At 41.3% G+C, this 21,968-nt stretch overlaps 1 protein-coding gene across 1 annotated transcript in view; it reads left to right on the plus strand.

Moving 5' to 3' along the window:
• Positions 1-21,968, plus strand: part of ZCCHC24 (zinc finger CCHC-type containing 24) — a 111,077-nt gene that overhangs the window by 80,582 nt on the left and 8,527 nt on the right. The window contains exon 3 of the mRNA XM_061380044.1: positions 18,445-18,609. Coding sequence (XP_061236028.1) covers positions 18,445-18,609 — 165 coding nt within the window. The remainder of the gene's footprint in view (positions 1-18,444; positions 18,610-21,968) is intronic.

Consider the following 21,968-nt stretch of genomic DNA (forward strand, 5'->3'; position numbering starts at 1 on the left):
AAGGCACTTAACTGTGATGATTTAGAGAGGTGAAGACACTCTAAGACTCTACGCATACACAGATAAGAGGAAGGAGGAGGCCCTTCCTGTTTATATTCTGATTTCATGTGCAGAACCATATCCTTAAAAAGAAGCGGGTGATGGGCAATCTCTAAAATGATTTCTTGCACATGTTTCCCTGAACGCATTCTGGCAGCGTAGACTGTTGCCCACAGGCCAGTCTGACAGCTGTAGCATCTGGTTGTACAACCAAAGCACTCCCCACAACCCTCAGAATAGATTAACAGTGACATACTTGACACATACTTCTTTCTTTTATCTTCAGGAAGGAACTGGAATGGCTTAGAGCACAATTCCTTCTCCCAGGCACGCTTGGCTACACCAGCCTTTAGGAAAGGGTCACCTGAGACACCATCCCACCATCTCAGAGTCTTCTCTGGGAATTTCCCTCAGCTCTCAAAATTTAGTATGAAGCTAGTCAACTACAGATTCACTGCTGATCCGTCTAGCAATAATGTTATTATAAACTTGGACTGTAACATTCACCAGGGCTTGTGAAAGTGAGGCTGTTCTTATCTATCTAGAGATGGACTCATCTTCCTGGTTGGATCGCCTCTAACAGACCCCAACTGGAGTGGCCCCTGTCCCTGCCCTCCTGACCCATAAGCTCTCAGTTGGCTCCTCATCCATCCCGAGGTGGAGCTCCATGCATCCTGTCCCCCTCACAGGGGACTTCAAGCACCCTGATATCTCTTGGAGGGACAACACAGCAGGGCATAAGCAATCTAGGAGGTTCCTGGAATGCATTGATAGCAACTTTCTGCTCCAAGTGATAGGGGAGCCAAAGAGGAGCAGTGCTCTGCTAGACTTTTTCACCAACCAGAAGGGACAGGTGGGGAATGTGAAGCTTGAGGGCAGCCTTGGCTGCAGTGGCCATGAAATGGTGGAGTTCAGGATACTTACTGCAGCAAGGTTCAAATCCTGGTGCCCCTCCCAGTGCAATTGCTAACCACATGCTGACTGATACCCAGCCCAGCCTGGGCAGCCATTTGTCCCCTCTGGGTAACTCCCCCCAGTTTATATACTGGGCATGACGTGCTGTGGTATGGAGTACCCCTTTGGCTGGTTTATGTCAGGTGTCCTGTCTCTGCTTCCTCCGGCTTCTTGTGCCCCTCCTCACTGGCAGAGCATGAGAGACTGAGAAGTCCTTGGCCAGGGTAAGCGCTACCTAGCAGCAACTAAAACATTGGTATGTTATCAGCATTGTTCTCACACTAAAGCTGAAACACAGCAGTGCACCAGCTACTAAGAAGGAGAAAAGGAACTGTTACAGCTGAATCCAGGACAGATGCAAAGGGCAGACTGGTACTGCTCTCCACCACAAAGGCCGCAGAGGTTCCATACTGGTAGATATGCTCTGTATAATTTGGTGAGTGCTCTGAAATGGGAGCAAGTGGGAAAAAGCCCAGGGTCTGTTATTAATGGCCCACAAAATTCATTCAACTTTTCACTAAAACATAGCAACCTCTCCAGTGAGGTATGAAGTTTTAGAACAGCCTTGTTAGAGAGTAATTTAAAATAGATAAGATTGCCTGAAATTATTAAAGCCTTCCCAGATTTCCGCCATTGCAGCAGCCTTCATAACACAAACCACCTCTGCTCATCACTCTAATTAGAGTGATTTCTGAGTGAGCTCAGTGCTTGTGCTCAGCTAGCAGGTTAGGGAATATTTAGAAAGCCAGTGGTTCTGTTTTCAACAGAGTGAAGTATTCTTGGTTACACGGTAGTGTCCTGAAGCCATCTACTTTAATTCTACAACAAGGACAATAGGAGACCATGCTGTTTTAAGGAGTCTGCTGACTCATTGAGCAAACTGGCAAAAGGGCTCATCTCTTCCACAGAGATATTTGTTGAAATATTTGTTTCCAGTGGAAATGTCTACTGTCCCTCGGCATCCTGCAGGCTTATTAAAATGTCCAAGGAAGAGCAGGCTTCCTCTGCTTTGCCTTGCTGCCTGTCACTAGTACATTTGATAGAGCTGTCCTGCACTGCTGGAAAGGGCCTTGTATTGCTATGTGTTGGAGAGGAGATCCAAGTCTGATATTAGACTAACTGCCTCTGTGGATAAAGTATGTGTGAAGATAAATCAAAGCCATAGTTACTTATAGGTTTGATCTTGCCAAGCAAGAATGAACCCAGCTGAGCAGAAGAGCTCTAAAATTGTGAGAGGTGGGGTTGCCCTGAGACAAAGGCTATTTGTTGCTAGTCAGCTGTCCTAAAAAGATAAACGTAACTTTCCTCTGCAACCCCAGCTGAAGACATGATCAACGTAAGGCAGCCCTCTGTCTCCAGTCCGGTCAGACCTGAAGACAAACAGCAGCTCCGGTGGAGTTCAAAGTATGACAGAACATTTTCTGTCCCCTCCAAGGGATTTTCCTGAGGCCCTCCGCTTGTCTCCCGCTCGATGAATGCTCTCTTTGTTCCCATCGAGTTGACAAATGCCAGCATTACAGAATAAGGATGACATTTCTGCTGTGGTATTAGGCCTGAGAAAGGGGATTATTCTGGTCAGCACTGGCCAGGAGGCAGCTCACAAGGGAGGCTGCGCAACGCCGTTGTTTGTGCTGTGACAAGGAGGCCCTTGAAGGCTGCGGCCAAGACTGAACACAAGACCTGTGTGTGGGGAGACGTGCGCGTGCACTCGAGGCAGCGTCCCTAGCCAAGTCCCCAGCCCGGTGGCACACCTGTGTCAGCTTCCTTCTGAGCCCTCCACATTATGCCCGATCATACAAAGAGGCAGCTGCAGTGGGGCTGGGCACGAGGAGCACGGCACACTGGCTAGGCCAGGGGCACCGGAAACCGGGACCGGCCGCCTCTTTTGTCGCCTTTCAAAAATGGAGGGTTTGTGTTGAGCCTGTGGAGGATAATGAGCCTCTCACCAGGCACACACTGAACTGCACATCCCCCTGAAACGCAGAGCGGATAAAGTTAACCGGGCCCTGGAAAGGCTGGAAAAAATAAATCAAGGGGCTAAAAGAGGTTTGCTGCTGTGCCAACCTCCGCACAAGAGTCTGAATCCATGGCTTATCTGAACAGCACAGCCTTGATCGCACTCCTTGATTTGGGAAAATAACACCCTTAGAGAACTTCCAGCAAGTCAGGTGGGATACACATGTTTCTGTTCATCTTCTATTTTATCATTCCATACTAATTTTTTCTTTTTCTTTTTTCTTCTGTTATTAACACTGCTGAAAAGCCCCATGCAACAGATAGAAGTAACTTAATATGAAAAACATTATCATATAATCTTGATAAGGGTTCTTTCAGTGATTTGGGATGTTTTCTTCCCCTCCGAGATACAAATTACTGTATCTCTGCAAGCAGAGCAGGCTTCCCAAGTCTGTCCTTAGACTAGTGTCTCTTGATGGAAAGAGTATCAGTGTGAAAGAAGAAAGAGAAACCAGTAGCAAAAGGGATAGGGAGCTCCACACGTTCCCCAAATCTTTATCCCACCTCTCCAGTCATCATCTGCTGCAAACACTATGGCAAGCATTTTATAACAGATGCTTCTTGCACAATACCCTTTCAAAAATTAATATTTTCTTAGCCTTAAGCAAACAAAGAGACAGCATCCAGTAAAGATATTTGCTGTGGCCTGTTCACTGTCTGTGTCAGGAAGGCTGCCTTAGACTTTAGACACATTGAAGATGGCCCTGGTCACAAACATGTTCCCATGAAAAGTGCTGAACATAGCACAAAGCCTTGTCATGCCTTCTGTGCCCTACATCCCCTTGGTGGATCCTCTGCTTTCATGAGGTTTCCGTTAGAGCAGTCATTCACCCTTCCTATTGTTTGGTAATGAACTTTTCACGTTACTTGCCTGCAGGTATTGAAATTGTCTGCTAGGACAGAAGCGCAGTCAGATATTTTTAACAAGGTGATGGATATAATCTGTAAAATAGAACCAGTACCTGTCATGGTTTAAGCCCAGCCTTAGAAAAAAATGATCCTAGAACACATACGAGAGACAGCATGTTCTTCACTAGTAAGTGATGCCCAACTCGGTGGTTTGGCCTTGGCTTGGTGTTTTTGTTGAAACAAATTTCTTTTGGGAGAAAGATTTACTCTGTAAGGCCTGTTCATCCCCCTGTTCATCCCCTGATGTTGCTTAGGGTCAGTATATATCAAAGAATATGGAACTACTAGTTGACCTCAGGCTACTAACCCATTTTGGGTCAGCTTCCAGCAGCAGATCTGGGGTACTACGAACATCATGTCCACAGAGCAGCCTAGTGTGAGACTCCTGTGGTGACAAATACCTCTCTGTACACAGACAGGAAAGTAATGACTTTCAGGAAGTGAGATTTTAGGTATCCATAAGGAAACACTGTGTGTGAGTGTCTTTGACAATAAAACGCTGGCCTGAGACCACTGTACAAACATATGGTGAAGGTTGCAAACAACTGAATAGTTCTGCTTTTTTAACAAAGGAATAGGCAAAAAGAGTAATGGAAAAAACTGGAATAGAAGACTCTCATTAAAAGAAATGGTGATTAGAACTCACTTGTTTAGAGTACCATTTTGTTTCACTTTTCTGACTGTACTCTGGTCAAAACGGAGTTTCCATTCAAAAATTTTAACAGCAATGATTTTCTGAATCTCCAAGTTCCTGCTACACAGCTGTACAGAGCAAGCTAAAAACATAGGTGTCCAAAAAAGACTTAATTTCTTACAGTACAGCCAGACAGCCTGATGAGTCAGACGCGAGTTTACTGTTTCAACACATGAGAGATTTTATTTCTCTTTAGACCACAGTTATGGACCAAGGCACACAACATCCACGGCCTGATTCAGCCTATGACCTTTCTGTTTCCCAAAAAGTTTCAGATAACAGTCCTTCTCCTGTCTTGTTTTGTGACAGATTAGAAGAAAATAATTAGTAGTGAAAAGACAGAGGGTCAGTTAACTACCATTTTGGCAGAATCTGAATCACTTAAAAAGCTATTAATTTTATTCTGTATATTTTCTGTGCATCAGTCATCTCCTAGATGCCACTTCTTTCAGTCTAGCCAGAAATCAGATGTGAGATACCCTCTTTACCCAATGCTTTGACTATGTTGTGCTCTCACCCCTCAGATACCTATTAGCATTCTCAGTCTGGACATTTTGATTGTATTCCATCCTTTCTCATCTTCAAGGCACTGCATATTTCTGCATGTGATCAAGGAAGATATTACAGAGGGAACCTGTTTGCCTCAGTTCCTTTTCACAAGAGTTTCAGTCAAATGCTCAAACTTCTTGTAACACTGCAGAAATCACCACAAATGTTACAGAATGGTTCACATAGTTTGGCAGCTGCTGATGCTGTTTTGGTAACATGACACAAGTGATTCTTTAGATGATTCAAGACAACTTTGCACAGAGTGGAAAGAAAACAGGAGAAGAGCAAGGAGAAAGTACAAACACAACTGCAGGAGAAAAATGAGAAGGGAGGGAATGATGGAAGAGGTTAAAAATGCAGATTCATACTGTATTATCACAAACTTCACACCAAAGAGTAGTTGTCTTTAGTTCATCTGAAGTATAGGTGCATATGCCTGTAAGTTTTCACTACAAACCAATGTTTACATTTTAAGCAGTAAGACTTTGGCGAAGAAAAGGCTTAGGGGGACCTTACTGCACTCTACAAATACCTGAAAGGAGGTTGTAGTGAGGCAGGGATTGGTCTATTTTCCCAAAAGACAAGCAATAGGACAAGAGGCAACAGCTTCAAGCTGTGCCAGGCAAGGTTTAGACTGAATAGTAAGAAAAACTTCTTCACAGAGAGGGTGCTCAGACATAGGAACAGGCTGCCCAGGGCAGTGGTGGAATCACCATCCCTGGAACTGTTCAGAAAATGTGTAGACAAAGCCCTTAGTGACATGGTTTAGGGGTGGACTTGGCAGTGCTGGGATAACAGTCAGACTTAATGATCTTAAAGGTCTTTTCCAACCTAGCTGATTCTGTGATCCTATGATTCTGATGCACTTCAGTTAAGATGTTAAAAACCTGCTCTTCCATAAGAGAGAGACTGAGCCTACAGTAGAAAACTAGCAAGGAGTTTCTCACAGGCACCTGCACATGGGTCCAAAGCAAGTGAGTAAGCAAGGGGCTCTCAAGTGATGTCATGCACATGAACTAAGTCAGAAAGCTGGGATTTGATGGTTCTTGAGGTAGATGGACTTACCCATGCCTGCTCTGGGCAGAAGGGGTGGGTTTCTGAAACTTGCTTCTATGCATTATGTTCATGTGTAACCTGGCAGAATATTTCTAGGGGAAAGAATACTAGAACAAGAAAAAAAAACTTCCCTCTCACATTATTAAACATGATAAACATTTATGTAGTTTAGACATCAGCAGCTGAAGTCATGTTTCATTTTTGGACTATGCATAGCATGTCTTTTTCCAGGCTCAAAAAGAATGCTGTAATTAAAGCAGGCTGACTGACTCAGCCGGTGTTTTTGTATGTCATCTTGTAGACAGCATGGAGGGGCAGGGGGAGGTGGAGGGAAGGAGGCTGAGGTGGGGAAAGGGAGGGTGGTTGCTCATCTGGTCTTTATTTCCTTTGCCTGTTTCTTAATAGTTCAAGCAAAGGGCCCATTTCAGCTAAGAGCAATGACACCAATGCTGTGGTATTTCATCTTGGAGGACAAGAGGCCACAGCCTGCTGTGTGTGGTAGCGTCCTGGGAGCCTCCACCACTACACTGCTTTGGGGTGGGGAGGTGAGAGGAGGTGTGCACAGTCACTGCATTATTTTCTGTTACAATGGGAAGATTTCTAAAGAGGGCCCATGCTTTATCTTTTGCATAAAGAATATCCCAGCTATAAATCCTTATAACAACAATAAACATACTTGAGTTACCTTCTGCCATGTGTTTTTTGTTTACTTTTTTAAAACATATACCAGTGGAGATGTCACAAGGAATGAATAGATGATGACATTTCTGACTACTTAAATGAACCACATTGTAGAGAAAACATAAAATGTATGAAAGAAAACATCTGTTAAGCAGAGTGTTCAAAAAACTGGCTCAAAAGGTGAGGTCAGGGTCATTGGTGACAGGCTCATAGCAGTCCTTGTTCCAAACCTTTATCTGGGAGTTGTATAACTCAGGATTCATGCGTACTGCTTACTTTTGTAGTAATAAACATTAATTATATTCCCTGAATGTGAGGTATGCTAGTACTGCCTGTACTCTAGATGAAAAATTGAGGCACAAAAATATCAAGTAACTTGCCCACAAACCCACAGAAGGAGGCTGCAGCCAGGCTAGAAATGAGGTCCAGTCCAGTGCCTTAACCACAAGACTGCATTCTTCTCCCTGTGACATGAACTCTCCTGTTGGGATTTTTTTTTACTGTGGTTACACCTCTTCTTATGCAGTGCACAGGATATGCCACAAACCAGGTCTTGAATCCTTAAGGATTTAGTGGGTAGTTGAAAGAGATCCTGTCCCTTTCAGAGCAGAAGGAAGGAAGAAGGCTGAGTTCTTCTAGAAACATCCTTTCCCCTGAAACTCATCCTTATCGTCTTAACAATATTTCCTTTGCTTTCCAAGAGTTGTTTTGAAGAGATAAAGCATTTACAAGAGCAAAGGCATTACTATTTCAGGCTAAAAGAAATACATTATTATTATGATTCGTACCCATATGAAGGAAACAAGAATGTGTCAGTCCAGAGGGTGCAACAAGCAGCATAAAGTCAAAGCAGACCAAAACAAGCCATTGTGTGAGTGGTAACACTGCTCAAGTTGCATTTCTACTGCAGTATGCAGTTGCATTGAATTAAAATATTACCTGTTTTACTGCCTTCTCCTCCCCACCCTATGCATTCTCAGCCTCAGAGTGCAATACCTCCTGCTGCATACCCCTTTGCCCAATCTGCAGGGAGCAAAGTGCTCATTCTTTGGCTACCACCAAAGCCCAGGACAGAGTCTATTCAAGAAACTGCATGGGAACTTGATATTTTTCTTTAAAGGTTATCTGCCTTAACTAAGGATATTAAAATACCTGTTGTATCAGGTTGACCTTGCTGTGGGCTACAGATTGTTACGGCAGAATTAAAACAGATGATGCTCTAGGATTAAGCAGTTTCATTTGGAAACTACACAAAGAAATTAATGTTATTTTTGATAGATGAATTATGTCAAAGCTTCTAACCAAAATAATAATAATAGTTTATTGTAATTACCTCTTTAATGTCATCCAAGTACTACAAACCACTCTGCCTCAGAGGAAAAAGTAACAGCATAAAGCAGAGGTCTGTCATGAGATCCCTGGACATCAACAGGCTGTTTCCAGTGAACAAGCAGAAGTAGCAGATTCCCAAGTCGAGGTTTCTTCTTAAGATCACTGATTTATTAAATTCCCTTCTAAACTGTCAGCAAATGTATCCCAGCAGACATATGGCATGGAGGAAAGGCACAACAGATCCAGATTTATAAAAAGTTAAAGGCCCCTAAAGATACAGATAGTCATACAGCAGGATTTTACAAAGCCACTGTAACAGTAAAGGAAGCTGCCTCCCATCAGCACCTACAGTCCTCTTTATATTTAATACAGGCCCTTTCTCTACTCCGCTCTGTAAATTCACACCAAAGTTAAATCAAGCTGCACCCAGTATAAGATTAAGCTACAGTCATTCACAAAAACTAAGCACTAAATGTTTTGCAGATTGCCATGTCTGCAATTAAAGTTCCTATGCAGCTTTCACAAGCAGTTCAAAATAGTAGGAAAACCACTATTACTCTGCATGTAGTTTGATGTGAAAAAAGTCTCTGATTTTGAGCTGAAACATAAACCAAAAAGCAATGCAAGCCCCATGGGAATTAGAAAATTCCCTATCCAAAGCCTCTTTTGAAAATGTGCTTTGACCAAGTAGTGGCACACCCAATGTAATCTGGACAGAGTCTTCTCATGGGGTTTCTTTACCTAGACACTTAAGGAAAGTATAACTATCACTCAATTGGAGATCTGCAGCTGCATCTCAACATCATAATTCAGTCCACATCTTCTCTTCAGTTGGATACTTTGATTAAGCACATCTCTGAACAGCAGTGAAGCAAAGGCAACATCCCATGTTTTGAATGGGGCTTCAAAAGCACCTGCCACTCAGATTTGGAATAAAATTACCTCCACTGAAATGTCTGCCTTCCTATCTGTTTTGCCTCTGGAAGCATCCCATGACCTGTGAAGAGGCCAGGGGTCCACCAGAGCTATTGCACTGCTTTTTAAAGGACAGAAGATCATAATCTTTAGACCTGTCAGTTCATCACTAGAGCAGTGCCCCAGCTGTGCCACACTAACCCTAGGAGAAATCTGAAACCCACATGAAGCCATCTGAGGTGGACCAAATAAACAGGTCCAAAAGTATGGGTCTTGACCTCAGCTTAGAAAAGGGAATGCCTGTAAATAACAATGGTGTGACCCTCACTGCTCCAAAACTCTGATTCCAACTTGCAAAAAAAAGTGCCAACGTATTAAATATAGTGTGCTACCAGAGGAGAAGGGGGAGGGAAAGAGGAGGAGGGTATTGCCATTGTATGTTTTCAAGCAACAGATGAAGAAGGACAAAAGAGTCCACACATCAGGAAACTATTAAAATGAATACATTCCCAGTTTCTTCATAATTAATTCAGTATGGCAAATTTTGTATCAGAGAAGGGGAAAGAAAGATTTCAACCACTTCCTTTTATCTCAAGCTGCTTGGAAGAATATGATCTTGTAACACTGAAAAGAAGTGCCTCACTGTATCCCAGCAGGCAAGTGCAATTTTAACTCTTCCACATGCATAATTTGATATATAAATCCTTATTTTCTGTATGATACACAATACTTAGCAGAGACTCAGGTTCATTTAGACATCATTCATCACCACTTTTTAGCCCTGCCCCCTTTTATTTCATATTACATTAAACAATATATTGAAAACAGTTTTCACTACAGAATTCCCTAAGATAATGCTTTTCAGTACACTTGCTTCATTGCATGAGTTAACATTTGGTTCACATTTTGATGGTTATCTTCCCATGTGTAAGGACTGGAAATGTATTCTTTCCCTGTTCTTGAAATCTTAGGTTCTGAGTTAGGCTGAGTTATGCAACACTTTCAAAAGAAGATTCATTAGGCAGCTATTTATATGCTCAAATAATTCCATTGTTTTCAAGTTCCTACAGGAACAAGCATATTAAAGTTGTGATTGGCTGTAAGTATAGATAGTCAGTTTGGGGGCTCTTTCACAGCCATTCAACAAGCAAAGACCAGCATGCACAGGTAAAGTAAGTCCTTGAAGTACAGTTAACTGAGATAATTATTTGCAGCTTTCCTTGTGGTAGGGTTAGTCAAGCTCTGTAGCTCTGAAAGTCTATCAAACACATTAAACGCTTGATCACTGCCTATTGCCCTCTATATAACACATGATATAACTGAATATAAAAGTATACTGTTTGAAATTCTAGAACCTGGAAAAGTCATATCAACATGCAGAAAAAAATAAATATCTGAGGTTAGTTAGAATTGTCAATGCAAGGGGAGTTTCATGTTCTATTAAAACTCTGCTAACAGGCTTCATCTAGAGACAGCATGTTTCTGTGCAATACCCTATGCACCCAAAATTTCTTCTATGAAAAAGGTAGACTGGAAGTTCTGTGAGCGTTATTTGATAGGTTATAATAGTACTTAGATGGCCTAGATGAAGTTCAAGGTTTTGTTATGCTACACAAGCTATGTTACCATATATAGCCCAAAGTGGTTATACAATGCCACAAGAACCACAGAAATGACAAGGAACAGCAAAAGGATCTCTCCACATCACAAACGAAGAGCTGAGGTAGAGTCTCATTAGATGACTTGACCAAGACCAGACAAGAAATCTGTTAGGACCACATACACGATCCAGCTGTTGGACTTGTAACACAAGTCCTGTCACCACATTACCACGAATTCCTGAATACTTTTCTGTTACACTGCTTTCTTGTGTGAAGTCCTTTTTTCATTAAGACAGCAGCCTATGAAAACAACATAGTATACTTAATACACTTGTTTTCTCAGATGGTACAGTACTGAGCTTTTGCAAGTTTTCTATCACTATACTGTCTGTGGAGTGATGAAGGGGATTCACAAAGAACTCATTCCACACTATCAACTTCTCTGAGCATTCAGTGTTTAGTAATTGACACATGATACAGTAACTAATACTTAGCAATTCTGCAAATATGCTCCAAACTGACTTAGCACAGAAATTAATTTTATGTGTCTTTGGCCCAAGGATGGTTCTAATGATCAGCTCAACAAGGCATTCTGTAGCAGAAGAAAAGCCTGTGTTCCAAAAAGCACAGCTAGGATTCTGAAAAATCTGCAAAACCAGATTTTGACTTAAATATTGGAATGTTTGCCAAGCTAGCTTCTTGGATTTCTAGACTTTGATCAGCATGTCCATGACAACCATGCCTATTGCTTTAATCATCATCAGAAACCATGTGTATGTTATTAGTAACAAATACTGCCAAATATTACCTTTGGTTTATCCTTGTGGAAACGAGATCAGAATTGCAGTTAACATACAATATGCTGACAACACTAATTTTTCAACGCAACCAAGAGATACATCCTCATATATTAAAGTGACAATATAAAATTGGTCTTCTGCCATTTCAAAATTTACCCGTAAAAGTTCCTTGACACAGCATAATTGATATACCTTTACATGTTTCCCAAAGAGCAAGACTTGGGAATTAAAGTGTTTTTAACAGCAGAAATAGGGTATTTGTTCAAGTAAAATAAAAAGACTAATGTTGTTTTGGATTGTGTGCCACAAGCTTGCACATTTTAATGCTCTGTTCCTCAAGAATCATATTTCATTCTGAACATCACTCCACTAGAAATACACTTGACTGCAGGGCCAAGAAAATCAAGGACTGTATTTATGGTCAGTAGAAGTACTAGGTATAAAAGTGAAATAAAGGAAAAATGTGTGTAGGAACAAACTTTTATATACACTTGACTGTGAAATTATTGTCTACATTAGGTGATAAAATATAGTATTAGGAATAGCACTGTATATGGTGATCCACAGGAGCAGCAAGCAGACACGCAGAGAGCCTAAGCAGCCTTACCTGCTTCTAATTTTACATCTCTTAGGGAGGCTAGGCATCAGCTCCATCAACTCACTGTTCCCTTTTCCACAGCTCAGTGTACTGATGGTGAGCAGGAAGGCTACAACACATACGCTGCCCTAGAGAAGAGGTGCTGAGAAATCCTACCAGCTTTATCAGATGCCCGAATGCCATAGTTTAATTACTTGGGACCTCAATACAAAAACACATCCTCCCTTGATCAGGTTTTAGGAGTAAGAGTGATACGAGTGTGATAGAAAGTTAGCAGCAATAACTACCATGAAGAACAAGTCTGTTTCTACGAATGCAGTGGTGTGAATTCTTAATACTTCCAATGACAATAAAAGCCATACGGTACCCTCTCCAGTCAGAGGCTGAAGTAGCCCTAAGTTTTGTGGCGGAGAACACACTACTCAATAAAACCCCAGTCTAAAGCACATACTAGCCTCCTCTGTTAAGCTACACGAACAAGTTTTCAAGTTTTATTTTTCAGCCATGCCTTGCTCAGATATAATTATACTTGTCATAAATCCTTAGTCTGTAATATCCAATGCATGTAGAAATTCCATAATATCTATTGTTCACTAAATCAAATTGAAGTTCTTATTTAAATAGTAATGCTATAACAAAGAGTTTGCTTTCTGACTGTTATCCCTCTTTTCCTTTAACTGACCCATATCAGGTAATAGTTCTCATCGTATTACTAATACAAAAATTATACTACAAACAAGAAGGCTGAAGCAAAGTATTAATTTGGTCTCTGTATCCCCTAGATGTTCTTCATATATTGCATGTACTAATTCAAGATGTAGTGACAGTTCATTTAATATTCTGAAAGTGACCAAAGGGTCACACATACACAGTATCATACACCAGCAACATGGACCACACACAGCAAGGAAAACTAGACTAGCTATGTTAGAACTCATTTCCTGAACATATAACCTCTCTGTCTACATATTCTGTTGATACTCAGATTTATGTGAATATGGAAGTCAGGAAGGACAAAGAAAATCATTTACCATTAAGGATTCCCTTTTGTGTGCCATTTTGGCGTAAGTGGGTAAGCATGTCCTCATTCTCTGCACAGTCTACACAGAGCTGAGAAAGGTCAAAGGACTTCACTGGATTTCCCAGCACTCTGCAACTTGCTGCAGAGTCAGGACTACAATGCCGGGACACTTAGTATGCCAAATCAGGCCTAATACTTTATTTTTCCTTTTCTAATGGAACATTTTTGGTATGGCTCATCATCATCATTTCATCTTTCTCAAAACTATGTACGTACAGTAGCATAAAATCAGAGTGCTATGGCTTTTTAACACCATCTTCTACATGTGCTGACTTGAAGTTGAGAGTGTCTGAGGGATGACATTTCAAAATATAACTCTGGCCCTCCCATTCCTGCAAACCACATGGGAGCCAGTCAGTACATCAAGCTGTTGTTTGCCATTATCATTTTTCTGCTTTATTTGATGAAGCACCCTTACAGACCTCTTCTAGGAAGGCGATCCACTCACCAGTGTCATGCCGACTTCATCTTCCCCATGTGCTGTATGCCTTTCAGCTGTGTAACAAACTTGGGAAGATGTGGAGAAAAAGAGTGTTAACCAAATTGTTTCTCAACATTTCACTAGGAAGTAAATCTGTCCTTTGTTGTTTATAATGAATCTTTAAGCAGGGCATGTGGGGGGTTGTTTTGTTTTGGTTTTGCTGACTCAGCAAACTGATACTTGGAGAGAATTGTCTAGAGAAAGCAGAGTCCTAGTCCTTTATGATGTCCATCACTACCAAGCGATTTGTCAGATTCCTCCATGAGATGCACAATCCGATAGGTTGAGAGCGCACTTGGCTGGCAAGTCACCAGCAGAAAAGCTCAACTTAAAAGACTTCTAAAATCTTATTATGGCCAATTTGTGCATTTGGCTGAGGAAAGGAAGAGAATGAAAAATAGAGGCAGCTGGGTGTCAGTGAAGGGTGGAACATTGATGTCATTTTCATTGCAGTGCCGCCCCCAAAAAATACTGACTTTGTACATATGCTGGATCTAGCTAAGGCAAGCATGTGCTAAGTAAACCTGCAAAGATGATTCCATTTGTCCAGAACACCAAGGTGATGGATCACTGTGTCATTAATCAGAGGGCAAGGACCTTCTGTTTGGCTAGCTATAGTGGACAGAGGGCCCAGACAGGGCTTTTGCAGAATCTGTGGTGCTTTCCAAATTCACATCCAGAGGGAGAACCCTTCAGCCTCAGCACTAAAACCACCAGTCCAAGACCGGCTTCAGTTTGTGACTGAGGGCCATGAGGTAGGAGGGGCTCTGAGCCACCACAGCTCCCACCCCCAGCAGTACCTTGAGGAAGGAAGGCTCTTCACTTCTGCATTTCCCTGCTGGTTTCTGAAGTCAAAGCAGCACAAAAAATGTGTTGCATAGACATAGATCTGGACATTGAGACATGCTTCAAGTAATGGCTAGTTTCTGATCCTTCTAGAAAAATCTGTTTGGTTTTAATCATCCCCAAAAGCCTACCCGTCCTGACTGCATTAAATGATCCTTGAAATGTCTGAACGAGACAGAGACATAGAGATGTTGGCAAGCTATACAGACATATAGCAGGAGAAATGCTGTGAGCTTTGGTTTTACGGAGTAGGTCTCTCAAATCAGCATTTAAAGCATAAAATTGTCAACTCCCCAGACAAAAGAATGCTGAAAAAGTAAAAATCTTGTTCACATTACAGTTTGTAATATATTTTGAATATTATTTCAAACATGATAAGACAGAGATTCCACCAAGCTTTTGCAGCCAAGAGTAGAAACCAGGCCAAAAACTACCTGAGCATAAAGGCAACAGGACAGCATACGTTAACATGGTAACAATGAAATATTTTGCCATTATAAATAGTGACATAACCTTCCCAGGTTGACTTGGAACATGAAAAAATCTCTATCTGCAGAAAGGGTAAGAAAAAGTAGTGCTTAGGGAGGGAATTGCAGGACCTAAACACCAATCAGGATTTATTACTAAACACCATTCAGATCAAGCCAGGGCGGGGTGAGAATAGCTGGTTAATGGCTTAAACAAGGCAAATCCTACATTTTGTAAAAACTTGTCTTTTGATTAATACCTAGTAAGAGTCTTTAGATTAGTACCAAAAGGCAAAATGTGTCTTCTTGCTCTTTTTTTGGCACTTGGTTAAGAAAAACGTCGGGTCAAAACAAGTTCCTGCCCTCCAGCTGGATGAGCACTGAGACACCTCTGTCGCAGAGTGACGGAGTGCTCGAGCACCCTGCCAGGCAGGGCTGGCTGCTGCTGCGCCAAGGAGCAGCCTGTTTCTTGGAGATGTTTATGTAATTCAACTGTGCTGCTCCTGAAGCCACAGACCCTAAAAAAGGGGAAAGACAACCTCTCAGGTCATTAGTGTATCTCACTCAGGTTTTGCCTTCCACCAAATACTGTCAGATTTCTGTTTTGTTTGGACCTGAAGGGTGGAGGGAGTTGGCAAGCTGCCTTCTCTGCTGTCAATGCTTCCTAATGGTGTTTCTCACTAGAGAAAATGAGCTTGTTTGTTTGAGAATCCAAATTCCCTGTGGGGCACAGTTTGGGAAACTGAAGATATGGGAAGGAAAATAATATCTGTTAGGGCAAAGTATAAACAGCCATAAAGCAGAATAGTGAAACACCTACAGAGTATGTTGTAGCTTTGCCAGCAAATTAATTAACGTCTCACTGACTGAGGAGAGAGCTGTGACAGCCAAAAAGTCAAAATAAAAATAAATCAGAAGTTTAGTCTAGTGATTAAAACAGGAAATTACTGCCAGAGTCAGGGCTCCTCCACTCTCTTCCTGGTTCTGCTTCCGATTTACTGAGCAAATTGGGGAAGCTAAATTTTAAAAGTAACTTCTGATTTGGAAAGCCTTCATTTCTGATGCCCAGCTATGCACACAGACAACTTCACGGACTAGCACCTTCAGTGTCCTGTGCATTTGTGCGGGCAGAGCATTTCAGGCCATTGGTGTCTCTCCAGTCAGCTACACTTACCGGCCAGCTCAAAGTGGCCATCCCTGAAAGTTTCCCCTGCCAGTAAATTGTGTCTGGCACAACATACTGCTGTGGGAGTTTGATGTTTAAATGCTCTTTATGGCTGGCATAACATATTGCAGTGGGAGTGCTATGTTTAAACACCGTTTGTAAACATTTACAAGAGTTCTCAGACACCCTCTGTCTCTAAAGTCAGTGCTTCAGTTTTGGAAATAATGCACTTGGTGGCCTGCTTGTTTTCTGAAAGGACTGCTTCTTAGCAGGGCAATGGAGCTCCATTGCCAGGTTCGACTGCAGGAGGAGTTTAAGTCAAGTGCAGCTGAAACTGAGAATCAAAAATAAGTCATCTTCTGTTCAATAGCATAACCCCAACTGAAACTACAAATAAAGCAGTCTCTTGATGCCTCAGGAGGACGGGGAACATCTCTGAATCATGGGAGCTGTCTGTACACAGGGTTCCTGTTCAATTCCTTCAAATTTCTAAATGAAATTTCTCAGGTGGCTCCTTCTTACGCTGACTTGAGTTGTGCAAATTCCTGAGGCAAAGTCAAGGTAAGTGTCCAGAGCAAGGATGTCTCCATAAATTGATGTTTTCCTGCCCACCATTCGACTATAATCTCCCATCCTTTTCAAGGGACACCATGGGTTACATTCCAGGTGCCTGCCAGCATTTATTTAGTCACAGAAGTACAAATGTTTCTCATTATACCAATTCACTTTATTTTTTTTAATTATCATTTTTGTGCAATATTTCTGTAAATATATGTGACCCGTTGTCAGCTTCATCTTTACTATGCACCAGAATATTTACAGTGGCTTGTCAGATTGTCATGAAGCAAGTTATTATAGATGTTTACCTATTTGTAACAGAGTTTGCTACCGCATCTGATCTGTTAAAGAATGTTACTATGCTGAGGAATAAGCATGAAAAATAGAGAATGTTGTTTACTGACACTACAGATAGGGGGAAGGGAGGGAAGAAAGGCCACAGTAAGTTTAATGTCCTCTCTTCCGCCTGTCAGCATGCAGGGGGGAGCACCCTCAATGTTCCTTTCCCTCTTGGCCCCACACGCAACCCTGGAGGTAACACAATGTACACCATCTCCATCAGCCATGGGAGCTCAACTCTCAGAGCTCCTGCCAAGCTCAGGTCTTCTGCCAGCCACCTGCTTCTTCAACCCTTGTTTTCACATAGAAAGCAATTTGGACCTACACACTGAGAAATCATACAAGCTCACAAAACAAAAACAAACCCTTTCCCAGCAGGATGGGTCATTTCATTTTTCTAAATTTCATCCGGGAATGTTAAAAAAAGAATCATACCATTCTGCCACAGGCAAAGTGTCTGTTACAGACTACAGAAAATGTCTTTATCTTTACAGCTGTCTTCAGTACAGCTGTATGCAATACTCTCACCTTCACCTTATTGGCATATTATGTACCTTACTATATTTTTAAGTACAACAGTTTTAGTGAGTGCATTTAGGAAAAAACTAAATTAGTATTCGCATAAGGTCATTGCTTACTCTACTACCTTCCCTAGGTAAAAAGGCTTTCTACAGGGGACGTATAACATTTAGGTGTTACAACAGTCCATTTGAGAATCCCTTCCTATTTCCTTCAAGATGCAGAAATCAGTGAAAACATTTACCAAGAACAAGAAACCAAATTAAGTTCCTCAAATTAATGATTTCCACTGATCAAAGCCACATCTTTCCTTCATAATCAACCCCAGTTTGTGCACTCCCATATAATATGTATCCGCATACTAATAAATTGCCAATATTTTATTGTTTAGAGTGTGCAAAGCTGAATTATAGAAACCTTTCTTAGTTATAGGTTCTAACAGGGAATAAACAAGAATCTAGTTAAGAAATATAGTCCTTTACTAGTGATGTACTTCTACAGATGCTATACATAATACTAGCAGTATGTACTCAGTAGATGATCTTATATTGAAATGGATATGAAAACCATTCGTTGCAAAAAGGGTATAGGCATGTTCCTAAATACTATGTTCAGTGTCACAAGTCTTCTTTAATGTTTGAATACTTCTTACGGAAGTAACTTGCAGAACTCGAACACTAACTTCAACAGATTCTCCATTGAGGGGATACGACCTTCATGTCTGCAACCAGTATATTTTGCCCAAATCTTCAGAATTAATTTAAACCCTACTTACTTTACTACTACTCTCCCACACCCTGGGAGATTCACTGATCATTCACTGCTTCTTCCCTTTGTTTTGTAGGCTCGTCCAAAAGGAGAAGGCCTGACACCATACCAGGGCAAGAAACGCTGCTTTGGTGAATATAAGTGCCCCAAATGCAAGAGAAAATGGATGAGCGGAAACTCCTGGGCTAACATGGGACAAGAATGTATCAAGTGCCACATTAATGTTTATCCTCACAAACAGGTAGGAGAAATGCAGACCTGCTGGCATACGGACTTGCAACTAAGAATGCTTTTAACTCTGTAAAGCATGGGTAAGACTTAAACAGGACTTGACACAGACTACAACATGTCACAAAAGCTTGTTTCCCAGATGAGTTGCTATTTTCAGCCCTTGGAGCCTGGACTGGTGTCAGAGTTGCAAAATTCAAGTGTTCTACCCTTGAGAAAAAATGCCTCCAAAACAAAATCCTTACATGCCTTTGTTATAAAAACAGGCTATGGGGCCTTATAAACAAATACGGTGTAAACCAAGTTCAGCAGTAGCAATGGGCCTCCTAGTTCTTCTGACTCACTTCATGCTTACGCTAATTTAACGTTTCATTCTACTGGTGTCAGTGGAGCTATTTCCCATGTGTACTACTTTTTTCAACAGGTGAAAAAAGATTGGATTTGGTCAAGGGATCACATCTATTTATAAAGATTACTGATAAAATAGAACAATACTGAGATGACTCCTGCCTACAGAACTCTTTGGTTAATGACAGTAAATCAAGACAGCGTAGTTAAAGGTTTCTCAGTTTACATATTACCAAGTGACGCTCAAGCAAAGAACGTCAAGAGAAGGCCTTTTATTAAGCTGAAAGGGCCAAATCTAAGAAGTAGCTCTGCTGGGAAAGCTCTGTCTGCCATCCTGTCAGCCGTAACTCACATGGTACACACAGCCTTCTTTCCAGCTCCCTGCAGATTGCAGTTTCCTCTATCTCTTGAGGTAATTTCCTGCATTTCCAGCTCACAATAGGAAAACTGACTGTCAGTTTCCCCTTGTATCACACTGCAACCAGTCACAAGCAGTCAACCAATCCAGCAGTCCTTGGCGGGAGGCAGACAGACCAACTGCATGAGTTCATACACCTTGTTTCCCCAACAAACCATGCTTACAAGACTGGCTGTCAAAGCTGACTTTTCTTTTTCAAAGACTTTCAAAACAGAAAGTCACTTTTGACTTTGACAACCCCATGAAAAAATAAATTTGTCCATCAAGGAAAAATTTGAGGGATATTGCAGAAAAGTGTTATGGATGGAAAAGGTGAGAATTAATTTTAAAGAGTTTAGAAGGTGTGATTTACCTCAGGTGTAATTCATCCTAGCTAAATCTCAGTAATAATAGAGCTCTGCATGGGTCAAGTTACCTCCTGCACACTCAGAGAGACTGCTGAAACCGTAGACAGATCATTTAGATGTACTTACAATAGGTGCAAAGGAATTCCATCAGGAGCCTTAGGCATCTCATTAGTTACTTAAGTGCTTCCAAAATTCCCGTAAAAAGCTCTCTGCATGGGCTCACAAGGAACATTCATACCAGTTACTAATATTTTGGAGAAGGGTGTCAGGAGGAAAAAAAACAGATACTGTGACTTTATTATGATGAAAAGACAGAGGAATATTGAAATGCATTGCAGCAAACATGAAGAAGAGTTTATTAAGCTTTATCCCACACAGGAACATCAAATCAGCTGCATTTCTTCCTTTTGCAGACATGTGCATATTCACTGAATTCTAAGGGCAAGATTTGGCTTAGTCTCTACAGCAACAATGCATTCCAATATGCAGCCAAAATATTGACTTACGCTTGCTAGTACCTTGAAGCAGTGTGAATTGCAGTTAAAAGGTAGCATTTGAAGCCTGCCACACTCGTGGCAGAAGCATTAGTTTACAATTCATATACTTCACTGCAAGATGATCATTCCTTCTTTCTATCATGGGAGTTTTTCTACTTCACAATGAACTTGTACAATTCCCTGGCTGAGCCAGTGAGTATCTGCATTTCTGTTGGCCAATTGAAATGTGAACCATTCCCCTCTCTCTGGACTAATGCCACTCGTGCCAAACCAGAAAACAAGAGTTCATCTTTAGAAACTGAAGCCTAATTTCCCTGACAAAAGTGTGACTAGAGACTGCATTGCAAGTGAAAAAAAGCAAGGACCCCTTGTACTTCTGTGGAAGCATATATATGGAAGGAAAGCTAAGCAATTTTCTTTCACTAACTTATATGAGACAGTCTCAAAGCTTCCAAGATCTCTGGTTCCTTGCCTCTGTTTATACAGCTTGTGTAGACAACTGCACCAAAATCCAGGCAGAGCAATGAAGTCATTTATCACATGCATGGAAGTACGGTCTTGAGGGTGAGAGAAATTGCAAGACCATTGATTTATAACACACGTCTATAAATATTTACCTTGTTCTTCTAAATTCTTTCCATCATTTATGGTACTGTTCAAAGGGTCACAAGAAATCTCTTGAGGTACCCCAATCCATATTACACAAGAAGCATTATCACCTGGGGTGTATGTATATTTTGTAGTAAAGAAGGTTTGAAAGTAGTCTCTTTGGCAGAGTTGCCCCTTGTGGCAGGGTTAAAAGAGCCTAATCTAATAGTACTAAAGTCAAAGAAATACTGAGGAAGCACTGTGGTCTACAGTGCTTCCATAAGTTGTGCTTACCTTGAAGCCATATACATTGTGTTTTCCAGATAATAATTGCAGCATGTGCAGTGCAGGTTTCCACAACTGACCACAATCACTGTGTTCCCATGCCTTAAAGACACCATAACTCAGGACGTGGAAAAGCTTTGCTTTTCTTATCTATCTGAGACATGTCTCAGTTCATGTCCCACTACTATGTATTGCAGCTATTCGAGATCTTCAAGACAAGAATGCATCTCAGCTAGGCTTCCAGATATAAATAACTTGCAGCCAGTTGCTAGTGGTCTTTCCCAAAATCTGAACTTAACAACCTTGAACTAAAAGACTTTACATCCTATTGTCACTGCCTCATACCCATCTGCCTCTATTTCTCAGTGTTAATATAGTGATTCGTCCTAGTCTTTTTCATTCTTCCAGAGGTGCCCTGTGCTGCTTTTGATTAAACATACCAGCAATAGCCAGACAGTAAAGAAAACAGCATCAGTTTATGCACAGAGCCAGCAGCAAATGAGAGCTAGCAGGCTGCATGAAGTCAGCACTGCTTCTTGACAGAGCCTAGTGTTTGCTAACCCATACATGTTTTTTGTCCAAGCATCCAGCTCCGCACCAGACCCTCTGTAAACATTTGTCAGATCTATCCGTGTGGTGTTATTCTGCACCATTTTGAAAAATGTGGTGTATCCAGTCACCAGTACTTTTACACCAATGATAATATTTTGTTAATCTACAGTGAAAGATATTTAATTAAATAAGTGCAGTATTTGTAGTTTGAGAGTTAAAAGCACAAAAAAAAAATCTTATTGTTCACATAAGATTGTTTTACCAGGTTTTTTTAAATTAGCACTGCTACACCACCTTAACATTTTCTGCATACATTTCCTATTTATTCTTTAGATTT

This window comes from Neopsephotus bourkii, unplaced genomic scaffold (assembly GCF_033783945.1).
Source record: "Neopsephotus bourkii isolate Nb327-2 ecotype Australia unplaced genomic scaffold, CSIRO-AGI_Nbou_v1 NB_1783, whole genome shotgun sequence".
Lineage (NCBI taxonomy): Eukaryota > Metazoa > Chordata > Aves > Psittaciformes > Psittacidae > Neopsephotus > Neopsephotus bourkii.